General features: G+C 39.6%; 1 protein-coding gene across 6 annotated transcripts; it reads right to left on the reverse strand.

Annotated features, from left to right (window-relative positions):
* Window positions 1-4088: 4088 nt before the first annotated feature.
* Window positions 4089-22789, reverse strand: LOC105942476 (ankyrin repeat domain-containing protein 26-like). 6 transcript variants are annotated; one of them, XM_058669350.1, is made up of 10 exons: window positions 22515-22789; window positions 20334-20448; window positions 19994-20167; window positions 16762-16868; window positions 9427-9499; window positions 9101-9224; window positions 8780-8838; window positions 6295-6382; window positions 5030-5220; window positions 4089-4285 (listed from the first exon to the last, which is right to left on the reverse strand). In XM_058669350.1, the coding sequence occupies exons 1-10, from the start codon at window positions 22670-22672 to the stop codon at window positions 4175-4177; spliced, it is 1200 nt and encodes a 399-aa protein (XP_058525333.1). In that variant the 5' UTR covers window positions 22673-22789; the 3' UTR covers window positions 4089-4174. The 6 variants fall into 6 exon arrangements, with proteins under 6 accessions (XP_058525333.1, XP_012785987.2, XP_058525335.1 ...); XM_012930533.2 differs by having other exon boundaries at window positions 4089-4290; XM_058669352.1 differs by lacking the exon at window positions 19994-20167.
* Window positions 22790-24201: the final 1412 nt, after the last annotated feature.

Genomic DNA, 24201 nt, shown 5'->3' on the forward strand with positions numbered 1-24201 from the left:
AGAACGTAATTTTACCAAGACTAAATGTGGCACCTTTTATGCTGTCACAAGTTTTTTAATGATTGATTTTGTAATAAAAATAGCATCTTATTTTCTCACTGGCATTGCAATGAATTATGACTTCCTGCATATGCTCTATCATTTTAGCTGCTTACTTCCTCTTCTTTGAAGCCACCATCTGTTAGCAGTATTTGAGAGACAGCATTCATTTGAGAGATCATCATTTGTTGTATGATTTCTCAAGGTTTCTTATCCCTTATAAAGGAGAAGGGTGTGCTGATAAAGGCTTTTCCTGCTTTGAATGCTTTACAGAACTGGTGTCCGTTGCCTTGAGCCCATCCTACTTTGCACTGCTGATTTTTGGACTTGGGGATGACTATGCTTATCCTATCCAATTTTATTTCCCATCAGACTTTTATATCATCAGGGAAGGATTGGATTGCTGGTGTGTGTGTGTTGGGGGCTATGGAGAAGGGGACACTGTGAATGGATACACTGTGATTTAACCTTTATGGCCACAGAGAAACCACCAAGAGGTTATAAAATTATGAATGGTTTATGAAGCAAGCATGTCTATATTTATGCATAGTTATAGAATTTTTTTCTTTTGACATGCATTCTAAAGCCTTTATAACTCATTAACAAACGATTACATACTCTGAGTTTAGATTTCATGACAACTGAATTTTGTTTGTCAGAATGTTAAGGGCAGCTATATTATTGGGGAATGAACCATTGGGGAGTGAGCATCTGAGGAGTGAACCAGCTGATGGAAGGACTCAGGAAATGAAAGCCGAGTCCACTCCACACCCAGAAGGTTCATACCCTAAAACTACCTTAGAGGGCTATGCTGGATCCCTGGGGGACAAAAAATGGATCTGGATCAGCTGCACAAATCCCAGAGTAAACTGCAACAAAAGCCCAGGTGCTAGCCCAGTGGCTAGCACTAGGACCCAGAGGCTTTGTTGCCAACACTGGGAGTGTCTAGAGCAAAACAGGTTGGGAAAGAGAGGATTCTCAGGGGCTACCTGGTGGCATGTTTGAGCAGTGGGGAACTATGAGCAGAGCAGAGGGCAAGCTAACATTTGAAGCAGCCTTGGCAGAAATGCCACTAATAAAGCTAGGGCCCTGTTCCACTTTGCAGCCTCACAAGTGGTGGGTGGGACAAGAGCGAGAGGGGCACCTCCCAAGCAGGTGTGCAACTGTATGACTGTGTCACAGTAACCTGTTCCCAAATGCCACAGAAAACATGAGATTATGCAGGTGAAAGCTCATCTACCTGGGAGCACACAGGGCTAAGGGAAACATCCAGGTGGCACTGTCTACATGGACTGAGGCTTAAGCATCCCCATGGAGTTACCAGCATACACACACACACACACAACCAAATAAAGCTCAAACACCATCCCAGAACAAGAACAGGAAACTATTGGTACAGAGCAGGAAGAGCAAAACTACCCACAAATTTGGACACAGCAGAGACAGCGTAAGGACAAAATCTCCTGCCATCTCTGGAGCGGCAGTAACTTAACATTCTGTGTAAATGGGAACATGCTGAGGGCAACTGAAGTAAATTTTTAAAATTATGTTGTTATTTTTAGTATTTTTAGTAATGTTACATTTACCTGCCTCCATTTTTCACTGCTTCCTCTTTCCCCCTTCACAACCACCTGTGTCTTTATAAAAGTAATCTGTAGATCTGTGGTTTGGAGTTTTCCTCGGAACATGCTTTGCACATGGATAGCCACACCACCTCTTTCCTTCTTATTTAGCACTAGACTTGACATTTATAATTTCTCTCTTTCCTCTTGTTTTTCAGCATCTGCTCAATATGGGCATTACCAAAAACTTGATGGAATCATAGAAACCCACATCTAATGGATTAACTGTCCATGTTGATTGAGAGCGTCTAGTGGTTCTTAATGTTTTAGAAGCTCCATCTTGGCTGTGTTTACTTCCACATTGCTTGAACTTGAACTTTTGGAATCTAGTCTCAGGCTCCTTTGCTTTCGCATCTCCAGAGTTGAAACAGCAGAAGATACCAGGAAAATAATTTATCATCCAGTTAGTATTCTTGATCTTTCCATAACTGACCCCACTTTCTTAACTTCCCAATTTAGTCATTAGACTGTATGATACCATCCTACCAAGCAGCAATATTGTACATGATGCCAAATTATATATGTGTGCCAATTATTTTATTTGGTCACATTCCAGTATAAACAGTTTCCTCATTTTCCTTACCTCCTACACTCTACAAATCTATTCCTTTCTCTGTCCCTTCTTTCCTTACTTTATCCTTATTTCTGTATTTACACAGATTATAGGATATCTTTACATAGAACTACTTAACTCTCAAACTATCAATAATATTTAATAAGATTCACAATTTGTCATTATTTCTTTCTCAGTAAATGTCTCTCACTAGTGAATGGAATATATCACTGTTCTTGATTTAGAAAAACATTCTATCAAATGACTCCTAAAGTATGGTTCAGATCTTCTTTGGTCCATTTCTGTTGATCTTTTATATACAGCTCCAGATTAGCCATAGTTTTTTGAAGAGAAATTTGAGGAATACTGTTAAAATTAATGTGAATAAGTTGCATAAATACATCCTAGTCATGATCTTAGTAAATATCTGAATTTTACATTTGAAAGAAATTAGACAAAAATAAGAGTAGCATGTATTGAAATCAGAACATTCACATAGAAAGTCTCATCGTACTGCAGAGATTAAGCTTATCTTTTTAGCTCATAAAACTATTGATTTTGCAAACTGAGCAAAGAGGACAAGAGGAAACAATATTAATGATTAAAAATGAATGTGCTTATTTTATGCTGGAACCAGTTTCAATACTCAACATTATATTCATCATAAAAATAAGAGGATATTATGAAAACACACATTGATTTAAATCTGCAATAAGAACACTTGCTTTTGAAAATATTTTATTAAAATAAGATCTACATTCAAAATAAAGCAGATAAGCATGGATATCTTCATTTTTGTGGCAACTGATAACATGTGTAACTATCATACAAATTAAGTCTGTTGTGATAATACAGAATTATGCAAAGTATTTCAAGTCAAAACATATTAATGATAAAATAACATACTTGGCATGATAAGAAACTTCAGAGTACATCAGTTATGTCAAGAATAAACAAATCACCACAAAGTTGACCCATTTATGTAGATTGTGGCTTGGAAAAGTCTGTAATTTCTTTGTATTTATATGTTTGGGAAGTACAGAGAAATTAAAGTGTGCGAGCAGAATATACCTCGAGACAGAGAAAGAGGCAGGGTATTGTATTCACTGGCTCATTCTCCAAATACCACCAGTTGCTGTGGATGGATTACACAAAACTGATAGCCAGAAATATAATACTAGTCTCTGATTTGAGTGGAGGGACTCAAATACATAAGCTATCACCTGTTGCTTTTCCACGCACACATTAGCATGAAGCTGGAATTGAGCGTTGGACCAGAGCATAGAACTAGGCACTTTGCTATTGGTTGCTGTCATTCTCTTAAAAGATAGGCTAAAAGAGTATCCCTGAATATTATTTTTTTTAAAAGATTTATTCAGTTTATTACAAAGTCAGATATACAGAGAAGAGGAGAGACAGAGAGGAAGATCTTTCGTCCGATGATTCACTCCCCAAGTGAGCCGCATGGGCCACTGCACGCCGATCCGATGCTGGGAACCAGGAAATTCTTCCAGGTCTCCCAGGCGGGTGCAGGGTCCCAATGCATTGGGCCGTCCTCGACTGCTTTCCCAGGCCACAAGCAGGGAGCTGGATGGGAAGTGGAGCTGCCAGGATTAGAACCGGCGCCCATATGGGATCCCGGGGCTTTCAAGGCGAGGACTTTAGCCGCTAGGCCAGGCCGCAGGGCCCTATCCCTGAATATTATTGCACAAAAATGTTTCACTGCCGGGAAACTGGCTGAGTAAAATGACTAGACAATTATTAAAGGCTTCCTGTATATTACACTGAAATAATCTAAGATAATATTATGTTAGATCCCATATAGCCCAAAAGGGTCTACACATGTTAATAAGGAAAAGAACACATATGAAGCCTCTTACATTTACCAGGAACTTGATTTTACACTTTAATTTTGTTTGATAACAGTATAAGATAGATCAACGGTGATGGCTGTCTCACTTCAGGCATTGTGCCCATTCTTGGTCATTAAGAGTAAAATCATTATGCCATGATCTGTTATTTTTTCTGTCCAGGAGGTTCTTTGTCTGAACTTTGCAAGGATGGCTCCTTCCTGTTCTTTTGATTGGCAGAAACAAAGTCACTGTCAGAATGATCTTTTCTGTCTACAGAAGTCCACAATTCTATTCCCATGCTAACCAAAGATCCCTCAGTATTTCTCAACAACATTCTCTGCTTTCTTTCTATGAAGCCCTTATAGACACTTCTTAGTACTTTCTTCATTTTTTGTTCCAACCATGGTAACAGTTGCAATCAACTTCTGTCTTTCAAAGAGTTCAATAAACATCAACTAAATAAATAAATAATAAAGCCAAATCTTATCATAGATCCACATATTCACAATTCCCTTATGATTATCATTTTCCAGAACAAAAAATATAAAGATTTTTCTTTGGCAATCTAAATCTAATAACGCTTGAAGTTTTAGACATTATCTTCTCAAATCTAGGTGATAAAAATATTAGTCAAATTTGCATCTATATATATACCTTATAGTCACATGTTTGGAATGAGTCTGTTCCTTTTAGGTAAACTAATTTTAAAACCCAAACTGATTCCTGGTTGTCTAAGCATTTAGTTTTGTCATTGAAATAGTTAGGATGTAATTGAGTTACTGCTTAAGATGGAAAACATAAGGAACTAATTCCTTATAGGCACACACAAGGACATTAGTCACTAAATTATAATCTATTTGTTCTAAATGTCTAATCAAGAATGTAACTTTACATGGGCTAGCCCAGTTATTAAGGCAGACAAGGCAACATTAAAACAGATATTTCAATTCAAAGTTTTGTACCTGTGGCTGGATACATTCAGTTCTTTCAAGCAGGGTTTGTCCTTTCTTTATTGTTAATTCTGTGTCATTGTGTGTTGGAGAACTGACATGCTCTAATTCAGGTACCACGGTATTATGTTTACTAGTTCTGAAACTCCTGTGGAATGACTGTTTTGACATGGCCCATGGTGCTTTTTCTTTCTTATTACTGTCTGTAACAGGGAAATACTGTCTCATTATTTGAATCACAGGCTTCAATTCTTGAATGAGGAGAATCCCTCAAATGCTAAAGGCTCTCAGTATCACAATAGTGAGGCACATGTCTACAGTCTAATACAAGTAATACTATTTTTGCTAGATTATCTTTTGACATTTGGAATGCTCAGGCTAGTACCCCTGACAGATCTACATGCTCAGTTAAATATATTTCTAGAATAGTAAGATGAAAGCTACAATTTTTGCAGAATTTAATAGAATTTTTTACTATCAATTTTGAGTTCAAGCATAATCTTTCAGTGAGAGTTTACTTCAGTTTTTCCATTTGTTTATTTGACAGGTGTAATTATGCAGAGAGAAGGCATAGGAGAGGGAAACAGAAAGAGAGCACTCAGAAATAAAAGCAAAACAATGCTTTTCCAGTATCCTGTTAGTTTTGGAACACTTGTTAATTGCTCTTATTTCAGTCTTTAGTGAGTTGCTTCCACGTTTCTATTCTCTAGCTTAAGTGTGTACAGTCTAGCCTAAGCTCCGCCCTGTTAACATCCTCAAAGCTTAAACAAAGCTTAAACCTTGAACTATCTCTCAGCTTACCAACTTTCTTAATCTCTCCATAATTAATCTCATTATCTGATCTTCACAATTCACTTTTTGGCTTATGTAATACTATCCTCTGAAGTAACAATATTCCATATGATGCCAAATTATATACATTGAAGGCTGACCACATGGAAAGTATTTTATTTTCTTACTCTTCAGAGTAAATGCTTCATTTTTTCCCCTTTACTTCCTAATCCCTCTACCTTTCTCATTATTTATTTCTACTCTTTCACTTCTTTATTTATCCGCATTTTCTGACTTTGCACAAATTATACATTGTCTTTGAATGGAACTAATCATTTACCCTATTAGCAGTGCTCACCAATCAGTACATTGTTGACACCTAATGAGATACACAACATATCACTATTCAGTTTTCAATTGGTGACTATTTGTTGGCTATTTTGATATATCACTGTCCATGTTTTACAGAAATATTCTGTCAAATGACTCTAAAATACAGTTCTTACTTGTTAGTGGTTGATTTCTGCACATCTCTCTTTCCTCTGCAGTTCCAGCTTGATCATCATTTTTCTGAAGAGGACTTTGAGAAATACTCTGTTGAAATTAATGGACTAATGAGTTGCATAGTGACTTCCTAATCATGTTCTAGGCAAATATCCAAATTTCACATTTCGCAAGAGTTAGACAAAAATAAGGGAAACATGTATTGAAACCATAGTACTCTGGATATCAAGTTTATCTTTTTCTTCGTAAGGCAATTGATTTTGCAAACTGAGCAAGGGAGTCCAGAGGAAATGATATCACCAATGAAAAATGAATGCATTTTTAGAATTAACCAACTTCAATACTCAAATATGTATCATATTCCTCAAAAGAGTAAGAGAATATCATAAAAATCTTTAAATACATCTTCAAGAAGGACATTTGATTTTTAAAATATTTTATTAGAATAAAGGTCGTGTACCAAGCAATCATACAAGTATTGAGATCAAGGAGACTTTTCTGTTATATTTCTTACCATTTAAACATTAGTATTGTTTTTTTCTAAATGTAATAATTGGCCTTGAACTAGGTGTCATTACTTTTTCCAAGACTTTACAGCCAGTATGTTACAAGTCAGAATATTAGCATGTCATGACCTCAGCAGAGTCATTTATGATGGCCCTACATGGTAGCCTCTCAGGCATAAAAGCTCAGCTCTTTCCTGTATCCACAGATGCTACTGTATGGAAACTAATTCTTATTTTATATCTGTGTCACTGCTAATATGGCTACCATAAAGGTACTCAATATATTTTATTTTTAGGATGTCTTCTATTTATTAAAACACTCTAAATGAAAGTTTTTTTTTTAAAGATTAACTTATTTTATTGGAAAGGAAGATCAGATTTACAGAAAGATCTTACATCCACTGGTTCACTACTCCTCATAGTAAAAAAAGTGTGTGTGATATATGTTTATATATGTTTACATACATATATAAAAATATATATGTTTTAAATTCTCATTCTTTTGAAAAGCAGAGAAAAGGAACGAAGGATAAAGAGAGATACATTACATGTTCTGGTTCAATCTGAAAGGCTCTGATAGCTATACCTGCAGCAGGCTGAAGCCAGGAGCTAGCAACTCCATCTGAGTCTGAGTGGGTAGCAGAACCAAGTACTTTGGCCATCACCTGCTGCTTTCACAGGTGCATTGGCAATGAACTGGATGAGAAGCAAAGGATCTGGGACTAGAACCTGTGCTCTGATATGGGATGCTTGTGTTGCAGGTGGTGGCTTAACCCACAACACTACAGCACTATTACCAGGTGTTGTTTTCTGAAGTTCCAAATTATAAAACAAGGTACTGCCCAGGTAGTGGCATTAAGTGTGTCATACAGTTTTGCGTAAATACATTACTGCAGCAGGACAACATTTAAACCATCAAGTACCACTATTTATATGATGAAAATATTTAGGAGGTAGGCTCTTGGTCTAGTGGTTAAGAAATTAAATGAGTTATATATATATCTCAAATGAGTGCTGGGATTCACATTTTGGCTCTGCTTCTACTGCACACCCTGGGATGTGGTGACTAGTGTCGCACAGTTTGTTCCCTACCACCCTCACGGGACACGTGTGTTGAATCTCTGTTTCCCAGTTTTGGCATGGTCTAACCCTGACCTTTGCAAGCATATGGTGATGATTCAGTGAATGCTTGCTTCTTTCTTTCCCCTTTTCTTTGCCTCTCTTTTCTCTGTTTCTGCAGACTCTCAAAGGATAGTAAATCAAAAGGAAAAAAAACAAACCTGAAAATATTATAGAATTTAAAATAGAATTCAAAATTCTAAATTATTTTGTCATTACATGAACATTTCTCTCTAATATTAAAAACCTTCAAAATTAATTTTTAGGAGTCATCTCATAGCATTTTGAATTGATATAATAGAACTAATTTGTTCAACAAGTTATAAATTCATATTACCCTAACATTCTAGAAGTATATATTCTCTTCATATGATAAGGTCATATTTGAAATTCTTGAAGCAAATGTTGGACATATTACATTGTTAATTATGTGATAAAAATAGTTACTAATAAGCATACACAAAAGTGGCGAGAAAAATTCAAACCCTGCCCTTCAAAGGCATTTGCCCTAGTGGCTCAGATGCTAGATAGGGAACCTGCATACAATATATTTCTAGTTCCATTCCTGGTTTCGTGTCCTGATTCATACAGGAATCCAGTGATGGCTCAAACAGTTGAGTCCTTGCCATCCATGATGGGGTGTCTGTGTTGAGTTTCTGACTCCTGGTCCCAGGACTTGTTCTAGGCACTGCACACACTGTGAAGGAACTAGAACATGGGGCTCTGTCTGTGTATGCATCTGTATGTGTGTCACATCTCCCCCTAAAACAATTTTAAAACAAAGGAAAATCATATTTCTGTCTGTGTTCTAACATCACTTCATGCCTATATTTTAAAATCACAAAAGATCAAGGGATATCACCTTAGAATCTGAAGATGATTCTACAATTTTTTCTTCTACTCTTAAGGTAGACACTGCATCTATAAAATATAACCATAGATACAATAATGAAAGCAAGTTAGTCTCATTCACAAATATGCAAAGATCTATCCAGTCATTCATAATTCAATGAAATAAAATAGCAAGGAAAAAATTCAGTGGGTTGAAGCAGTTGAAGGAGTTGGTCATATGAACAGAGAAAACAAATGAAAAACACCAAAAGGAAATGGATCTCACATTTATAGCTTTATATCTTACTTCATGTGATAGCATTTAAACAGAAAAGTTTCAATATATACTCACTTGTATAATTGCAAAATTCATCAGTACAATTTATTCCATCTTTATTTGCTTGTTCTTTTTTTGCACTTTGAATGCCAGCAGTATCATTTTTATTCTTTACATCTGATGAAGTTGATGGTTCTTTCTACAGAAAGAAAAAAATCTTCAGTTGTTTCATTACTCATTGTTTCGTTTTTTTCACTCATTTAATAAGGCAACATCGTTTATGACAATTACATCATAGGCAAGGAAAAAAAAGAGAAAAATACCTACAGAAGACAAATTATGTATCATGTTCAAGTAGGCATGAACAATAAGAAAATTAAATTCATAATAGAGAATTTCACCATTGTAAATAAATTGAAGTCTTCCACACCAGGTGCAATCAAATGATCCACATGTCCAAATTTGTTGCAAAACCTTTAAGAGAAAAAGATGTAACAGAAATAGGTAAAATATTTCTGTAAAAACATAGTAAAAGGTCAGCAATGCATGTATTAAATGATGTTTTGTGATATGTTTAAAATTTCATTTTTGTTTTAAAAAAGACTGTCAATGCTTCTACATTTCTTTAATGAAATGTTCCATGAAGATCATTCATTCCACAGAAACATGTGAAAGCTAGTACGGTGGCAGAGCCTAGCAATAATTGGTTTACAAACTGTCCCTAAGGGTATAAGTGAAAATCCAAAAATAGCTGACATAAATTTTATTATTTGAGTGGAACAAAAATGATCTAGAGTATTGCAGAAAAGGACTCAGTTCCTGCTTGATCTCCTGTCCTTGGTTTGTAGACTATATTGTATAATGCAAAACTGCAGTTTTGGCCTTTCAACAAGAAAATTGTGAAGAAGGCTCCTTTGCTTCCTTTTACCCTAAAACAATACAAGGAGTCCCACTATTTGAAACATTTTAGAGCTACAGGTACAAAAGGCAAAGAGAAAATATGTGTGTTGTAATTAGGAGTACAATTCTCAGAGATTAAAATTTTAACTCTAAAATTCAATAATTTTCCTCATGTGAGAGTTGCCTCATTCCAGTACACATAGACTAGTAAGCTCCTAAAAACCTTCACAGGCATTCAGATATCCAGAGACACCACTGGAAAAACACAAGTCATGCTCCTTGTATCTCTATTTCTTTTTGTTTATTTGAATATCTTGCCTCCCATGGGGCCCCAACCCTAGATGTGTCTTCTACAGGGTTTAATCCAGTAATTCAGATTGGCTAGTAGTTTGGATATCAGCAAAAGTCCAAATTCTGTGTCTTTGTTCCAAAATTCTTATTCCCTGACAAATGAGTTCACATTAATATTAAGGGTGGGAACAACAGGATGATGGTATCTAGGTAGTGACCCCAGTGACCCCAGGGGATTTGTCCTGTGAGAATAGTTCTCCTGAGTGGGTTGACCAGGAAAGTTTTCTCTCTGTCTCCTTCTTTCAGATCACAATGGCATCTTCCCTGTACACGCATTCCACCCTCCACTGTCCTGTTCAGGCACCTAATGATACCACCTGGCCTGGGACTGTGAGCTTCAAAGTGTAAGCCCAAATAAACTATTTTCCATGATATTTTAGCCACACTTGTGTATTTTGGTTAAAGTAACAAGAAGCAGACAAACCCAGACAGCCTCAAATCTTTACACCTTAAGCCTACAAGGCACAAAATCTTGCTACAAGGATGGGATCCAATACGCAAGCACATCCACTTTTTATTTCTCTCTATAACATAAATAAATTGAATCTACAAAGCTATAGAAAAGTTAAATAGTAACAAATTTAAAGAATGAATGAACGAACAATCTGCAATGAAAATCATTAAGCACTGATTAAAGAAATCAACAAGGTCACACCAAAAATGGACAAATAATTGTATTCACAAATTGGAAGAATAGCATTAAAACGTTCATCAGATTGCAAATTCACCGCTAAGCCAGAGCTCCAGTTTCTTACATTCAAAGCATAGTGATCTTGACAGGAGTATCATCGGGATCCTTCACGATAAAGGTTCTCCAATCCCTGAGATGAAGAATCAGGTGTTCATTGCCTCTACCTAGTCAAGCTTTCTGTCTGATTTCTCACTGATGCAGTGTACTGACTCACTGTCATTTCCAAAACCACAAAAAACTTACTTCATGCAAAAGATGAAACAGTTATAGTTATCTTCACTGTCATTTTAATGTTGACTACCATTTTTGTGTCACCAACTCACATATTAAGTGGAGGATCAGCACAGCTCTCTGCAGAGTGTGCACAGCTATCTTGACAAGGTCTGTCAGTCCCTTCCTGATGAAGGCTGGCTACGTTGATTGCTTTATCCTGTGCAATAAGCATGTTGGCTATTCTAAAATGTTAGCTAATATCACTATTAAAGCTCCCATAAAGTTATTTAAACAGTGAATTTGATGTATTTTCCCAGTTTAACATCTTGCCTATATAGAATGGAGCATCTACACATATTAACAAACACAGACATTCTGGGAGGTGTGTGCTCACTCACGTAAATTATATCTGTAATAAAGGGAAAGGATCAGAAGAAAGTCTCTTGTCAGAGATAGTCCACAGGAGAAGTTATTAATTTAAAGACCTTTAATGGACAGTAACTCTGTTGACATCACTTATCCTTTTTAGGCATATATTTAAACAGGTAATTCTCCATTTCTTCTCAACTTTGATATAAAATACTGTGTACCATAGCCAGCCATAGGTCAGATAAGTGAAAGCTATTATCAGTGTTGCAACTGCTGTGATGGTCATAATAGTGATTGTCATTTCAGAAAGCAATTCTGACAAACATTTGCCAAATACTGGATAGGTTTTTATATATCTAAAATATTACATATGTAATCTTCCCAAGAACACCTAGCAAGTGGGACATCTAAGAATGAAACTCCATCTTTTGTGTCTTTTCACTTAAATATATCTTCATTAAACGAAAAGCTTATCTAAAGTTATCTTCCTTCTCTCTGTCCATATTAATTACAAATAAAGATAGGGTGCAGGCATTTATCTTAGCATTTAAGACACTGCTTTTGATGCCTTTTGCCCCTGTCAAAATACCTAGGTTTAATTCTCAGATCCAGCTTCTCACTCAATTCTCCTATCAATGTAGTAGTGATGGTTCAAGCAATCGACTCCCTGTAACTCTTATAGGTGACTTGTGTTCTCAGCTCCAAGTTTTAACATGGCCCAGCCTGGACTTTTGCCGGCTTTGGGCACTAAAACAGTAGACAGAAGACCTTTTTATTTTTCTCTCTTTCTCCTTCTCTCCCCGACTCTCTTCTTGCCTCTCTAATTTAAAACATGCCTTAAAAAATAAAATTAAAATAGAAAATACACTGGAAATGGAAAAGAACACCTGGTGAAGAGATAGTATCTGGTGATGTTAGGTTAGAAATAGGTTGATTTGTGACTCATGATAATATTTAATATAGAATTTTAAAAGAAAGTAAAAAATGATTTTTAAAAAAATTGTCATTTTGAATGATATTTACATAGTTGATTAGGGTGAGAAAGGTCGAAAGTTAGGGGAAAGTGGGTGATATCACTGTTTCCAAATTTTCTTTTTCTTCTTATATCTTAGGGAAGAGGGGAGATAAAGGGAGAAGCTGCACCCAGCCTCCCAACTGTCCCAGTGTTTGGGGATGGGGAATGCCACCTGATGCCATCCCAGAGTCCCTGATGTGGAGCCTGCTCTGAGGATTCCACTTGAGTGGTTTCAGTAGTTCTGAAATACTGTCAGTCTCATTGCTCCAATGCTCCAATGATGAAGAAATCCTTCCAAGGTCCATTGGTGGACACAGTCCACCTTAGAGTCTCCATTCACCCAGATATTTGCTGTGAATGCTTGCCTGGGGGTAATTATCCAATCTGTTCTGCCTTCTTTCCTCTGCTATGGTACCAGATCTCCTCTGCAGGCCCTTATGGGCTTCCATGTCCTCTATGTGCATCTGAGCATACCATCCACTGCTCAGTCTTTTCCACTGAGGAGGCCCAGTTCTGACACAGGCACCCCTGGTCAGACCACAGATACTGTAATTCTCCCCATGGTTGGAGTTCTGAGCCCAGCGGTTCAGTTGTGGGGATGCCCAAAGAAATTTTGTCTGAGGTAAACCCAGACCTTACTTTCATGTGTACTTATCAGTATGGGTTCCAGCTGAGTCTGTCATCCACATCAACCTATGCACATACCAGTAGTTGCAGTTGCTGGGTGAGTTCTGTCTCTAGATCCATTTCTTTTGCAAACCAATGGATGCTATGGCCCATCCCATCCCACAGCCCACTACCTACTTGGCCCTGATGTACTCCAACAGAAACTGTAGCCTAGTTAGAGCGACTTCCAGACCCATCTCCAACCCTGGTTCCTGGGCTTGCTTGCCAGTATGTTCAGTAGATTGTTCCAGTCTTTCCCATATACCATTCAGCTCTTGTAGCCAACAATGGGTGTTGTAACCTAGTTCAACACAACCAATCCCACTATCCAGCCCACACTCATGTTGGCAGATGCCACCGTCTGTCTAGCTAGGCCTTTGCTCAGTCCTGGTTTTCATGCTCACCATAGGAGTTGTAGCCCATCCGAGCAGTACCTATGATTTCCCTATTGGACCACTCCTAGTTCCGGATCTTGCACTCTCAGGTGGTTCTGCAGCGTAGCTTGACAGGATTTGCCCCCAGTCCTAGCACTTGCCAGCTGATGCTGTGGCAAAGCCCAACCAGCCTGCACAAAATCTGACTTGTGCATGTACCAGTGATACAGTCGGTTAGGCCTGTCTGGCTCTCCCACTAACCCAGTTCATATACAAGCCAATAGGTGTTGTGGTCCTGCCCGGCCTGGTCTACACCCAGTCCCAGTTCTCACACTCACCAGCAGGAGTAGTGGCCCAGCAGGGGAGTCTGCGCTGCCCTCCTACCACATTCACACACTGTCCCTGGGTATCATGAGTACTTGTGGGTGCTACGGCCCAGTTTGGCATGGCCCATCTTACCTTGGTATTTGCCAGTGGGTGCTGTAGACTGGCCTGGCATGGTCTGCCACTAGTTCCTGCTTACGCTGGGGGGTGCTGCAGCCTAGCCCAGCCTGGTCTGTGCCCACTTCCAGCTCATGCTGATAGGTGCTGCAGCCTACCCTATCCCAGCCAGCCCCCGGTCCCAACCTTAATGTGAACTGGCTGTTGTTGTAGCCCGGCCCAGCCTTTCCTGTATCACATCCTGGTCCTCAAATCTGACAGTGGGTATTATGAACTGGCCCAGCCTGGCCTGCCCCCAGACCTGACCCACATGTATGCTGGTGGGTATTATAACCTGGCCTGGTCTATGCTGCTCCCTGCCTTCGTTTTTGTGCTCACCTGTAGGGACTGCATCCTGACAGAATAGTTTCCCAAGCTGTTTTATCAGGTCTCCTCCCACTGGCAGCTCTTGCATACACTGGTGGGTCCTTGGCCTAGGCTGACTTAGTCCACCTCCTGTTGTGGCAGGAACAGTGGCCTAGCTCAAAATGCCCATTCTGGTTCTGACTGTTGGGGTTACAACCCAGACACACCTGGACCACGCCAAGACAGAGCTCTTGTGTGGTTCAATGGGAGCTGAGACCTAGCCCTGCCCATTCTATACCCACACTGGTCCTCATGAGTACTGGTGGATACTGGAGTCTAGCCCAATCTGGCACAACCCAGACCCAGGCACACCCATGCCGAGGGACACTGGCCATGCCCAGCCCAGATCACTGCCTCCATTTCAGCTCACCAGTGGGACCCACAACCCTGCCATGATGTCTCCTTAGCTCCCCGACCAGGTCTGTTCCCAGCCACAGATATTGCATGTGCTGGTGGTTCTGACCCAGCTCAGCATAGCCCAACCCCTGTTTGGTGCCATCAGATGCATGAGCCTGGCCTGTTCCAGCCCACCCTCAGTCCCAATTCTCGCTGGTGGATGGGGCAGCCTAGCCCTACCCAGTTTGCTCCCATCATTGACTCAGGCAAACCGGTAAGTGTGATAGCTTAGCCTGGCGTGACCTGCATTTCAGCCTGACAGCTGTATATGCCAGTGTGCGAAGGTTAGGCCCGATCCTGCATGATCTGCCCTCTCCTCCAGAACCAACCCACAAACTTGCCAATGGGTGGAACTACCTTACATGACCTGACCAGCACCTAGGCCTGAATCCCATGCTCACCAGTGGGAGCTATGGCCCACCAGGTGAGTTTCCCAAGTTACCTAACAGACCCACTCCCAGACCCAGATCTCACAAGTGCCAGTGTGTGCTAGGACCTTACCTGGTGTAGTTGGCTCCCTCCAGCTCAGCCTTTTTATAAGCTGGTGGGTGTTGCAGCATAGTGTGCTCCACACCCTATTCTTGGGTGTGCCCATGAGTTCTGCAGTTTGGACCAGCCCATTCTGTACTCAATCCCAGGACCCATGAGTGTTGGAGGGTTCCATGGTCATGCCTAGCTTAGACCATCACCACCCCCAGCTCTTGAGCAAAGCAGTGGACATTGCAGTTCCACTGGGGTGAGGAGGCACATATCTACCAGAGACTGCTCCCAAACTCGATTCTTTTATGTGCTGTTAGTGTCATGGCACAGCCTAACATTATCTGTCCCCTGTTCTCTCACTGGCAGGTACTGTGATCTAGTCCTGCCAGGCAGTCCCCCAGCCCTAGATTTAGTGTGTGCATGTGGGTGGTAGTTGGTAGTGGTCAATACTAACTAGCCTAGCTCAGATCTCCCACATGAGCTGGTGCATCAGTCTGACCCTTAAAGTTCCTCCTGTTCCCCATTCCAAACCATTGGATCTCAGTCCCTCGCTTATCTGTAGGTACAATGACCTTCTCAATGGAAGTCCCTCAGTAGTCATTCCTCACCTCAGTGGTCCTCCCTTCCATGCATCCTCTTACCCCTTCTTTGGGCAATCTGCCCTCCATCTTCTGCTATGGTATTAGATAGATGTACTCTGCAGACCTCAATGGACTGCCATATCCTCTCTGTGCACCTGGATATACCATTCATTGCTCTCTAAACCACTGAGAAGGCTCAGATATTCAAGTACAGTAACCTTGTCAATGCAAGTCCCTCAGACGCCATTTCTCACTGGATGTGAGCCCCATGTCCCTGCATGCCCTCACCTGTGTCATCACCCAGCCCTCCTACAGGCCCCACCTCTAGGCCCCCATGAATGTGCTGCAGCACTGATTCTGGACCCTATCAGGACTCACCAACTTGGCTCCCACTGCACACATGGGTTGAATGGTCAGGCCAGATGACCTGGGACACTCCCAAACCTCCCAGGGCTCATCAGCTCGGCTCCTACCATACATGATACTGAACCAAAAAAATGAAGAAATTTTAAAGATACTACAGAAAGTTTAAGAAGCTCATTACCGAGTTATAAATTCAAAGTTACAGTCTATATTTTCTCAAACTAAATTACAGTGAATCCCCTGTTAGCTAACAAAAAGTCATAAAATCAAAAATAAATCATATTCTAAAGATAAAATACCAGTCAACTATCATATTCAGGCTGTGTTGCCCAGCCTGAATAAGTGCTTTTCTAAATAACGGATGATTGTGTTGTAATTTTTTATTATTGCTCAGTAATATATCATTCTGTTTGTTAATTTAATACTTTGACTTCAATAATGTTAACACAAAGCCATAACTAATGTTAAAAATAATGTTAAAAATACTATACCTATCCATATTATCCAGCGCATGAAAAATGTCATTATTCTTAACTAAAAAATCCACTGTGTTCTCTCTTTTTGCACAGATAGCAACTAAAAGCGGTGTGAGGTCATCCTGCGAAACAATAAATAATTCACAGTATTACACATTTCTCAACTGAACTGAAAACATTTCAAATGACCTCACAAACTTAGCATACAGTCTAGAGAGCAAATTGAAGGAGGTTCTTCCTTTTCAGCCCTCTGCTGTCACACGTGCTATGGTTTCTTATGGGGACTTCGGTCTCAGTTGCCTTACCACATGAAATCCAGCAATCTCTGAATTTGAACATTTATTTGTTCCAAAATTCTTGTTTTCTATCAAATTACTCTTCATGGTATATTATAATTACTTGACTGCTTCCCATTCAAACCAAGAACTTCTTGAGGACAAAGGTTCTATCTTTATCTATGCAGCCCCAAACCCTAAGACACAAAAACCCTAAGGCTTTAAGTGTTGTTATTAAGCTGATGACCTAAATTATTATATCTAGTAATGTGTCTCAATATATATTTCCACAAATAGTTACTTATGCACAGATTATGGACTGTGCTTCAAAAGAAGGATCCCATGACCACTTAAGTTTCAGAAAGATTACGAAATTATGCATTATGTGTTACTCAGGTGCAGACAGTAGCAATCTGAAGGACACCTCCCTGGTCTGGGAGACAGCTGGTGCAGGGCATACCACTTAGTAATGAGAGTTGTTCAAGTGGGGATGGTGTGTGGTGTGTCAGGTAAAGCTGCTGCCTGCAATGCCAGCATCCCAGATAGGTATCAGTTGTATCCTGGCTGCTTCAGTTGTGATTTAGATCCTTGCTAATGGCATGGGAAAAGCAGTGGAAGATGGCTTCAGTGCTGTGGCCTCTGCTACCTACCTGGGGAACCTGGAAGAAGCCCCTGGCTCCTGGCCCAGTGCCGGCTATTGCAACCATCTAGGGAGTAAATCACTGGATGGAAGATTGTGTTAGATAAATAATATTTTCTTTAAAAGAGAGAGTTCAAGTGATACAGATTTGATTCTTTAAGAAAACCTTGAAATTAAGATTTCTACCTAGTTCTAAATTTTACACACTGACACAATTCATTAAAGCAAACTACAAATACCTTAGGGCTGCATTCAATATGTTCTCTATATGGGTACCTATATGGTTTTATATCAGCTGGGATGTGTTTTACAAATGGTTTTGTATATGGCAGATATCGGCCTGTAAAACCTCTGCTTTCTTTAGTATCATCTATTTTACTAGAAAACCAGGCCCAATATGTCATAAAAAGCATTCATAATATCCAATTAACAATTTTCTAACGCTTTAATTACAACCCATTGGTATTTAAATCTGTCAGATTATTCATCAACTAGATGTTTAGTTCGGAAGACTGTGAAATATATTAGAATTCTCACCTGTATTCTTTTTTTTTATTTATTATTTTTACTTCATTAATTACATTGTATTATATGACACAGTTACATAGGTACTTGGGTTCTCCCACCCCTCCCCAAACCCTCCCACCATGGTGGATTCCTCCACCTTGTTGCATAACCACAGCTCAAGTTCAGTTGAGATTCCCCCATTGCAAGCGTATACCAAACATAGAGTCCAGCATCTTATTGTCCAGTCAAGTTCAACGGCTTCTTAGGTATACCCTCTCTGCTCACCTGTATTCTTAACATCATGGATTTCAGACTGGGTTCTACGAACTTGGCACACATGTGGAGATAGTCTCCATCACACTGCTTCAACATGAAAAAGGCTCATAATTTGCTGCTTTTTCTAATCATGAGACCCTGCTTGTGTTACACCTTTGTTAACCTAAAGACCCAAGTGACAACAAAGAGACAGGAAATCCGCTAGGGGATGTGTTATCCCTTAACAGAGTCATCAGCAATGTGATCCCTCTTAATTTCCAGAGCACAGAGAGATAAAAGCCAGGTTAATATTGTTGGAAACGAAAGGGTGAAGGGAAGCAGCATCTATCAAACTACAATTTTATAGATTTCTTAAGTTGCTGAGATCTGAGAATTTATATATTACGCTTTTCCTACCCAGGAATTTATGGTTATCTCCATTTTTTAAAAGAAATATACATGTCCACAGCTTACACAGCTTACTAAGTGAAAATGGTCATGGATAAGTCCAGTCTTGCAAGTTTTTTTTAAATTTTCTTGGGTCACTGTGACACACAATCCCAGCTGAGCACTAGTGTAGTATACACCTGCCACTTGGAGGAGATCTCTCTCACATGGCCAGTCTCATTTATCATGTGGGGATTTGAACTAAAAGAGGGATGAATAAGGGACAGACTCATTTGCTGAAAACTCCATTGCAACTTCCTGAGTAAGAGTAGATCAAGGATCAGTAAACTCAAAATCCAAATTTATGCGATTCTTTTCTCCAACCTTCCCATGAAAACATTCCAGATGTGAGAATTGAATTTAGACTCTTAGACTCTTATCTAAGCAACTTTCCTACCACAGTAGAATAATCTTTCAGTTATTTTTTTCTTACTTCATTTGCCACTTTATTATCACCGATTCATTCCCTATAAGCTTTTCACCAAATCCTAAAATCGATCTCAATGCAAGGTTAAAGTTCAACCTAATTCTGTTTATTCCACTCTAAATTATTATAATCAAAATTGAAGAGCACTTTGTCTAAGCATCTAAACTGGAAAAACTAAAACAGACTGAAAAATCATCTTAGTATTTTTCTTCAATTATCTATTTTCCAAATTTCTGATTGCTTGCTTCTTTTCTCTTTCCAAGTTTCCCTGTAAAAACCTTGATACTGAGAAATAGCAGCATTTCAAATGAATCCATTTCTTCTGGAAATTTATAACAGCAACTTTTTATATTTTTACTGTACCATGCTTTTGTCTTGAGTTTTAAACTATAGTCTATTTCTAAGACAAAATTTGCTTTCCTGCATTGTTTTATGCTAACAAGATAAAAATGTAGTGGGAAAAACAGTTTGAAAAAATGGTTTTACCTTTAGCAAATACTGGTAACAAATGGATACAAAGAGTTTGTACTCTGTAATGCTTTTGCAAAAATATCAGTGTTTAAGGTGAAGTCATAAGCAATTATCTTAAAATATTTCCATTTAAGAGGTAACTTGCACTTGCAAACATGGAAAACTGATTCTATTTGTATGGCGAGGTGTATATACAACCATTTGAAAAAGTGGAATATTCTGCACCTTATTTCTGAGTTTGATATCTGCGTTGTGTTGAATAAGCTGCTTTGCTATTCCTGTGTTCTCATTATAGATGGCATAGTGGAGGGCAGTGTTGCCATTCCTGTCAGTATGATTTGGGTCAGCGCCATGCTCTAGTAGGATGATTGCACATTTCTCTTGATTACACTGTGTGGCCTGTCAGTAAACACACCAATGAATAGAATGCAAGCTCTAGAAACTTAAAATTAAAAAAGTATACCTTTTTTCATCAATTAATTACATGAAAATGAGAAAAATTTACTTTTTTTCTAAGCCTTTAAACCAAAGCCTTTGCACGCTGGCATGGCTGGCCACGGTGTACCTTCATCAGAGGTGTCATGTCTGCATTGTCAATGGCATCAATCAGGCATTGTCTTCCTATGAGGAAATTGACAACTTCTACATGTCCTTTGGCACAAGCCAGATGCAGAGCGGTTCTGTGGAAGAGAGAGGACTTGAGAGGGCTTTTAAGGAAATGATACTGTATAATCTTTTTTTTTCTTCGTATTTGTTTTATTATTATTATTTTTAATAATTTTACTTAGTTGCTTATGGTACAAAGGGTCAAGGACTGCAGGAAAGTGTGTAATACCATTGTTTCCACATTAATATCGTAAATTTTTTCCTGTGTCTGGGGTCAGGGGAGAAAAAAAGGGAAAAGCCCCACCCAGCCTCCCACCCATCCCAGGTCCCCTATGCGAGTCTCACTCTGAGGGTCCTGCTCAAGCAGTTTTGATAGTTCAACAATTCTGAATTGCTGCTAATCTTGCCATTCCCATCGCAATGAAATCTATTCAGAATCTACTGGCTGTCATAGTCTCTTCATAGTTGGGGTATTGAGATCAGCAGTTCAGTTAGAGGGATCTCCAAGGATCTCCAAAGAAACTTCATCTGAGATGATCCCAGACATGATTCTTGTGTGTGCTTGCCAGTACAGGGTTTGGCACAGTCCATCGCCCCAATTAACTTATGCACATGCTGGTTGCTACAATTGCAGTTGCTGGGTCAGTTCTCTTTCCAGCCCTGTCTTCCACGTGAACCAATGGGTGTTGTGGTCCAGCCCGATCCTGTCAACTCGGCCCTCACGCAAACCAGTGAGAGCTGCAGCCTAGTTTGGGTGAGTCCCCATAACCCCCACCAGGCCTGCTTCCTACTCTGGTTCCCATGCTTGGCAGTATGTACCGCAGACTTGTTCAGTCTCTCTGCCCTGCTTTTCAATCCAGCTCCTGCTAACAGCCTGAGAAAGCCGCAGAGGATGGCCCAAGGCCTTGAGCCCCTGCATCCACTTGGGAGACCAAGAAGAAGCTCCTGGATGCCAGCTTTGAAACAGCCCTGTTCTGGCCAGTGCAGTCGTTTGGGGAGTGACCCAGCAGATGGAGCATTGATCACTTTGTCTTTCCCTAACTATGGCTTTCAAGTAAAATAAAAAATAAAATCATAAAACGTTATCCAGGAGGATTTATAAAGAGCTCCTGAAACTCAACAACAACAAAACAAATAGTCCAGTTAAGAAATGGGCAAAAGACATGAACTGGCATTTCTCAAATAATGAAACTAAAATGACCAACACGCAGATAAAAAAAATGCTCAAGTTCACTAGACATCAGGGAAATGCAAATGAAAACCACAATGAGGTTTCACCTCACCCCAGTGATTATGGCTATCACCCAAAACTCAAAAAGTAATACAAGTGGGCACAGATGTGGGGAAAGAGGTACCCTAATCTGCTGCTGGTGGGAATGTAAGATAGTGCAACCATCGTGCAAAACTGTGTGCAGATTTCTCAGAAATCCAGCCATCTCACTCCTGGGAATTTACCAAAATGAAATGAAATCAGCATATGAAAGAATTATCTGTACTTCCATGTTTATAGCAGTCAATTCAAAGTAGCTGAGATATGGAATTAATCCAGATGTCCAGATGATGACTACTAAAGAAAATGTGGTATATATACACTATGGAATACTACTGAGCCAAAAAAAAGAGAGAGAGAGAATGAAATCATGTCTTTTGCAATACGATGGATGCAACTGGAAACCATTATGTTCATTGAAGTATGGCAGTCCCTAAAGTACAAATATCATGCCTTCCTAGTCTGTGATAATTAATACACAGGAGAAAAAGTGTAATTTATAGGCATGAGAGTGACAATATGGCATATGATTATTGTGTACTGACACCCTCAAGGTACAGAAGCGTTTTTGCTTTTCTGTTTGCTTAGGTTTCTTTTTAAAAATTTTGTTGTTCTTTTCTACTTGCAATGTGTTGATGCCGTTACCTGACGGAGTGTTAAACCTGTGTAATAAATAAAATAGTGATAGTAATAAAAATAGCAAAGCAATGCTAACAGTAATAATTAAAAGGAGGAAGGCGGGCACTCATTGGTCCCTGTGCCGGGTGCTGATGAGCCTGCCTCGATGCCCAGGTGAGAACCCATCCTGACAGGACCACCAGGCAGGTGAATGCTTCTCACTGCTGCCCACCACCCAGGAGTTCCTGTTACCTGTTGCTCCTGTCTCTGTCGTTAACTCCGCTTGCCTGCACCTCCAAGAGGTGGTGGATTGTCAGCACGTCCCCCTTGCTGGCCGCTCTGTGGATCTTCCCGAGCTTTTTGTCCCTGGCGTGGTACTCGAACTGGGACTTGAGGAGCCGCTGTGTCATCTTGGTCTCCCAAGGGAAAATCTTCCCATGCTCCAACCTAAGAGCTGCTTGTAGCCCCCAATACTACTTCCGGACGGTCTGACCACCAGGACCTCCCAATCGAAGCAACCACAGACCCTAGAGTCTCAGTGGGCGGGGCGCATCTCATGGGGCGGAGTCCTGAGTTGGCTCACAAAGGCCCCTGGCCCGCTCAGAGGACTTGTGAGAGGCCCTGCAGTCCTAAATTGTCCCATCCAGCCGGACAGTCAACGGGGGTCGCAACCACCTAGGAGAGAATGACTGGACAAGAGACACAAAGAATGGACAGCAAGACAGTAGGTCTGATCAAGCTGTCAGTTTATTGATTTCAACTGAGGGTTTTTATATTCTTCAGTAACTAAGGCTCAGGGAGGGAAGGAGAAACTGGGACGCAGTCCATGGTCTCAAGACTGATTGTTCTTGAGCAACTACCATATCAACAATAATAACCAACATATCAGTAATAGCATAGGTAATCAGTAACAAGATGTCGGCAGGTACAGCATAAATCACATTCTGAAACAGTTGCTAGAAACAATTGAAACTAAGCGTGTGATTAGTTTCATAACCTCTTTCCCAAGCATCTAGCCAACCGGGAGTTTTCCACTGTCCCATAAGTCTATATTCAAAATGGCTTCAGTGTGGCTATAGTACACGGCTCCTGACACTAAATAGGAGCAAGTGACTGGGGTCTTGGTTGAACTTGGTTGAACAACAACAGAAGACAAAATCAATGAACAACCCATTGCTAACATGACAGAACCAAATTAGCACCTATTTGCATTAACCCTGAATGTAAACAACTTAAATTCATCAATCAAATGTCATAGATTAGTAGACTGGATTTAAAAACAAAGCCCATCTATTTGTTGCCTACAGGAGACACATTTCACCAACAAAGGTCAGTGGAAACTGTATCTCATGGATTCTGATTTTTTTTGTTAGTTTCATCTCTTCAAAACAATTTTTTCTGATTAAATTCTTCAATGACTCATAGATTATTTTCTTCAAGAAGATTCTTGATTTTCTTTTTCATTTCTTCAGTGACATATTAGTCATTCAGTAGCATGTTATTTATCTTCTTGGTATTAATTTCTTTTTTTTCTTCCTGTTGTTGATTTTGTTTTGTGGCTTTTCATTTAAGGGGATGTATAGTAGCTGTGTAATGGAGACTGTCATATCTAGTAATATGTTATTTAACTTCATGGCATTGTGAATTTCTATTTTTCTTCCTGTTGTTGATTTTGTATTGTAGCTTCTCATTTAAGGGGATATATAGTAATTGTGTAATGGAGACTATCATATTCAGATGTGAGGATATAATGCAGTGTGCATCTCTACTTCCAGACAAAGATGGACTTCCAATGAACGAGTTTACTATATCTTGACAATAGGATGCTGCACTTTGCCATTGTCCCTGGCCACAATGATGGACATATGACTGTGTATGGGGAACATGGTCATGATATAGGGGAACTCAGTGAGGAGGGAGGGAATTAGAGAGGGGATAA

The sequence above is a fragment of the Ochotona princeps genome, chromosome 10 (assembly GCF_030435755.1).
Source record: "Ochotona princeps isolate mOchPri1 chromosome 10, mOchPri1.hap1, whole genome shotgun sequence".
NCBI classification, from domain to species: domain Eukaryota; kingdom Metazoa; phylum Chordata; class Mammalia; order Lagomorpha; family Ochotonidae; genus Ochotona; species Ochotona princeps.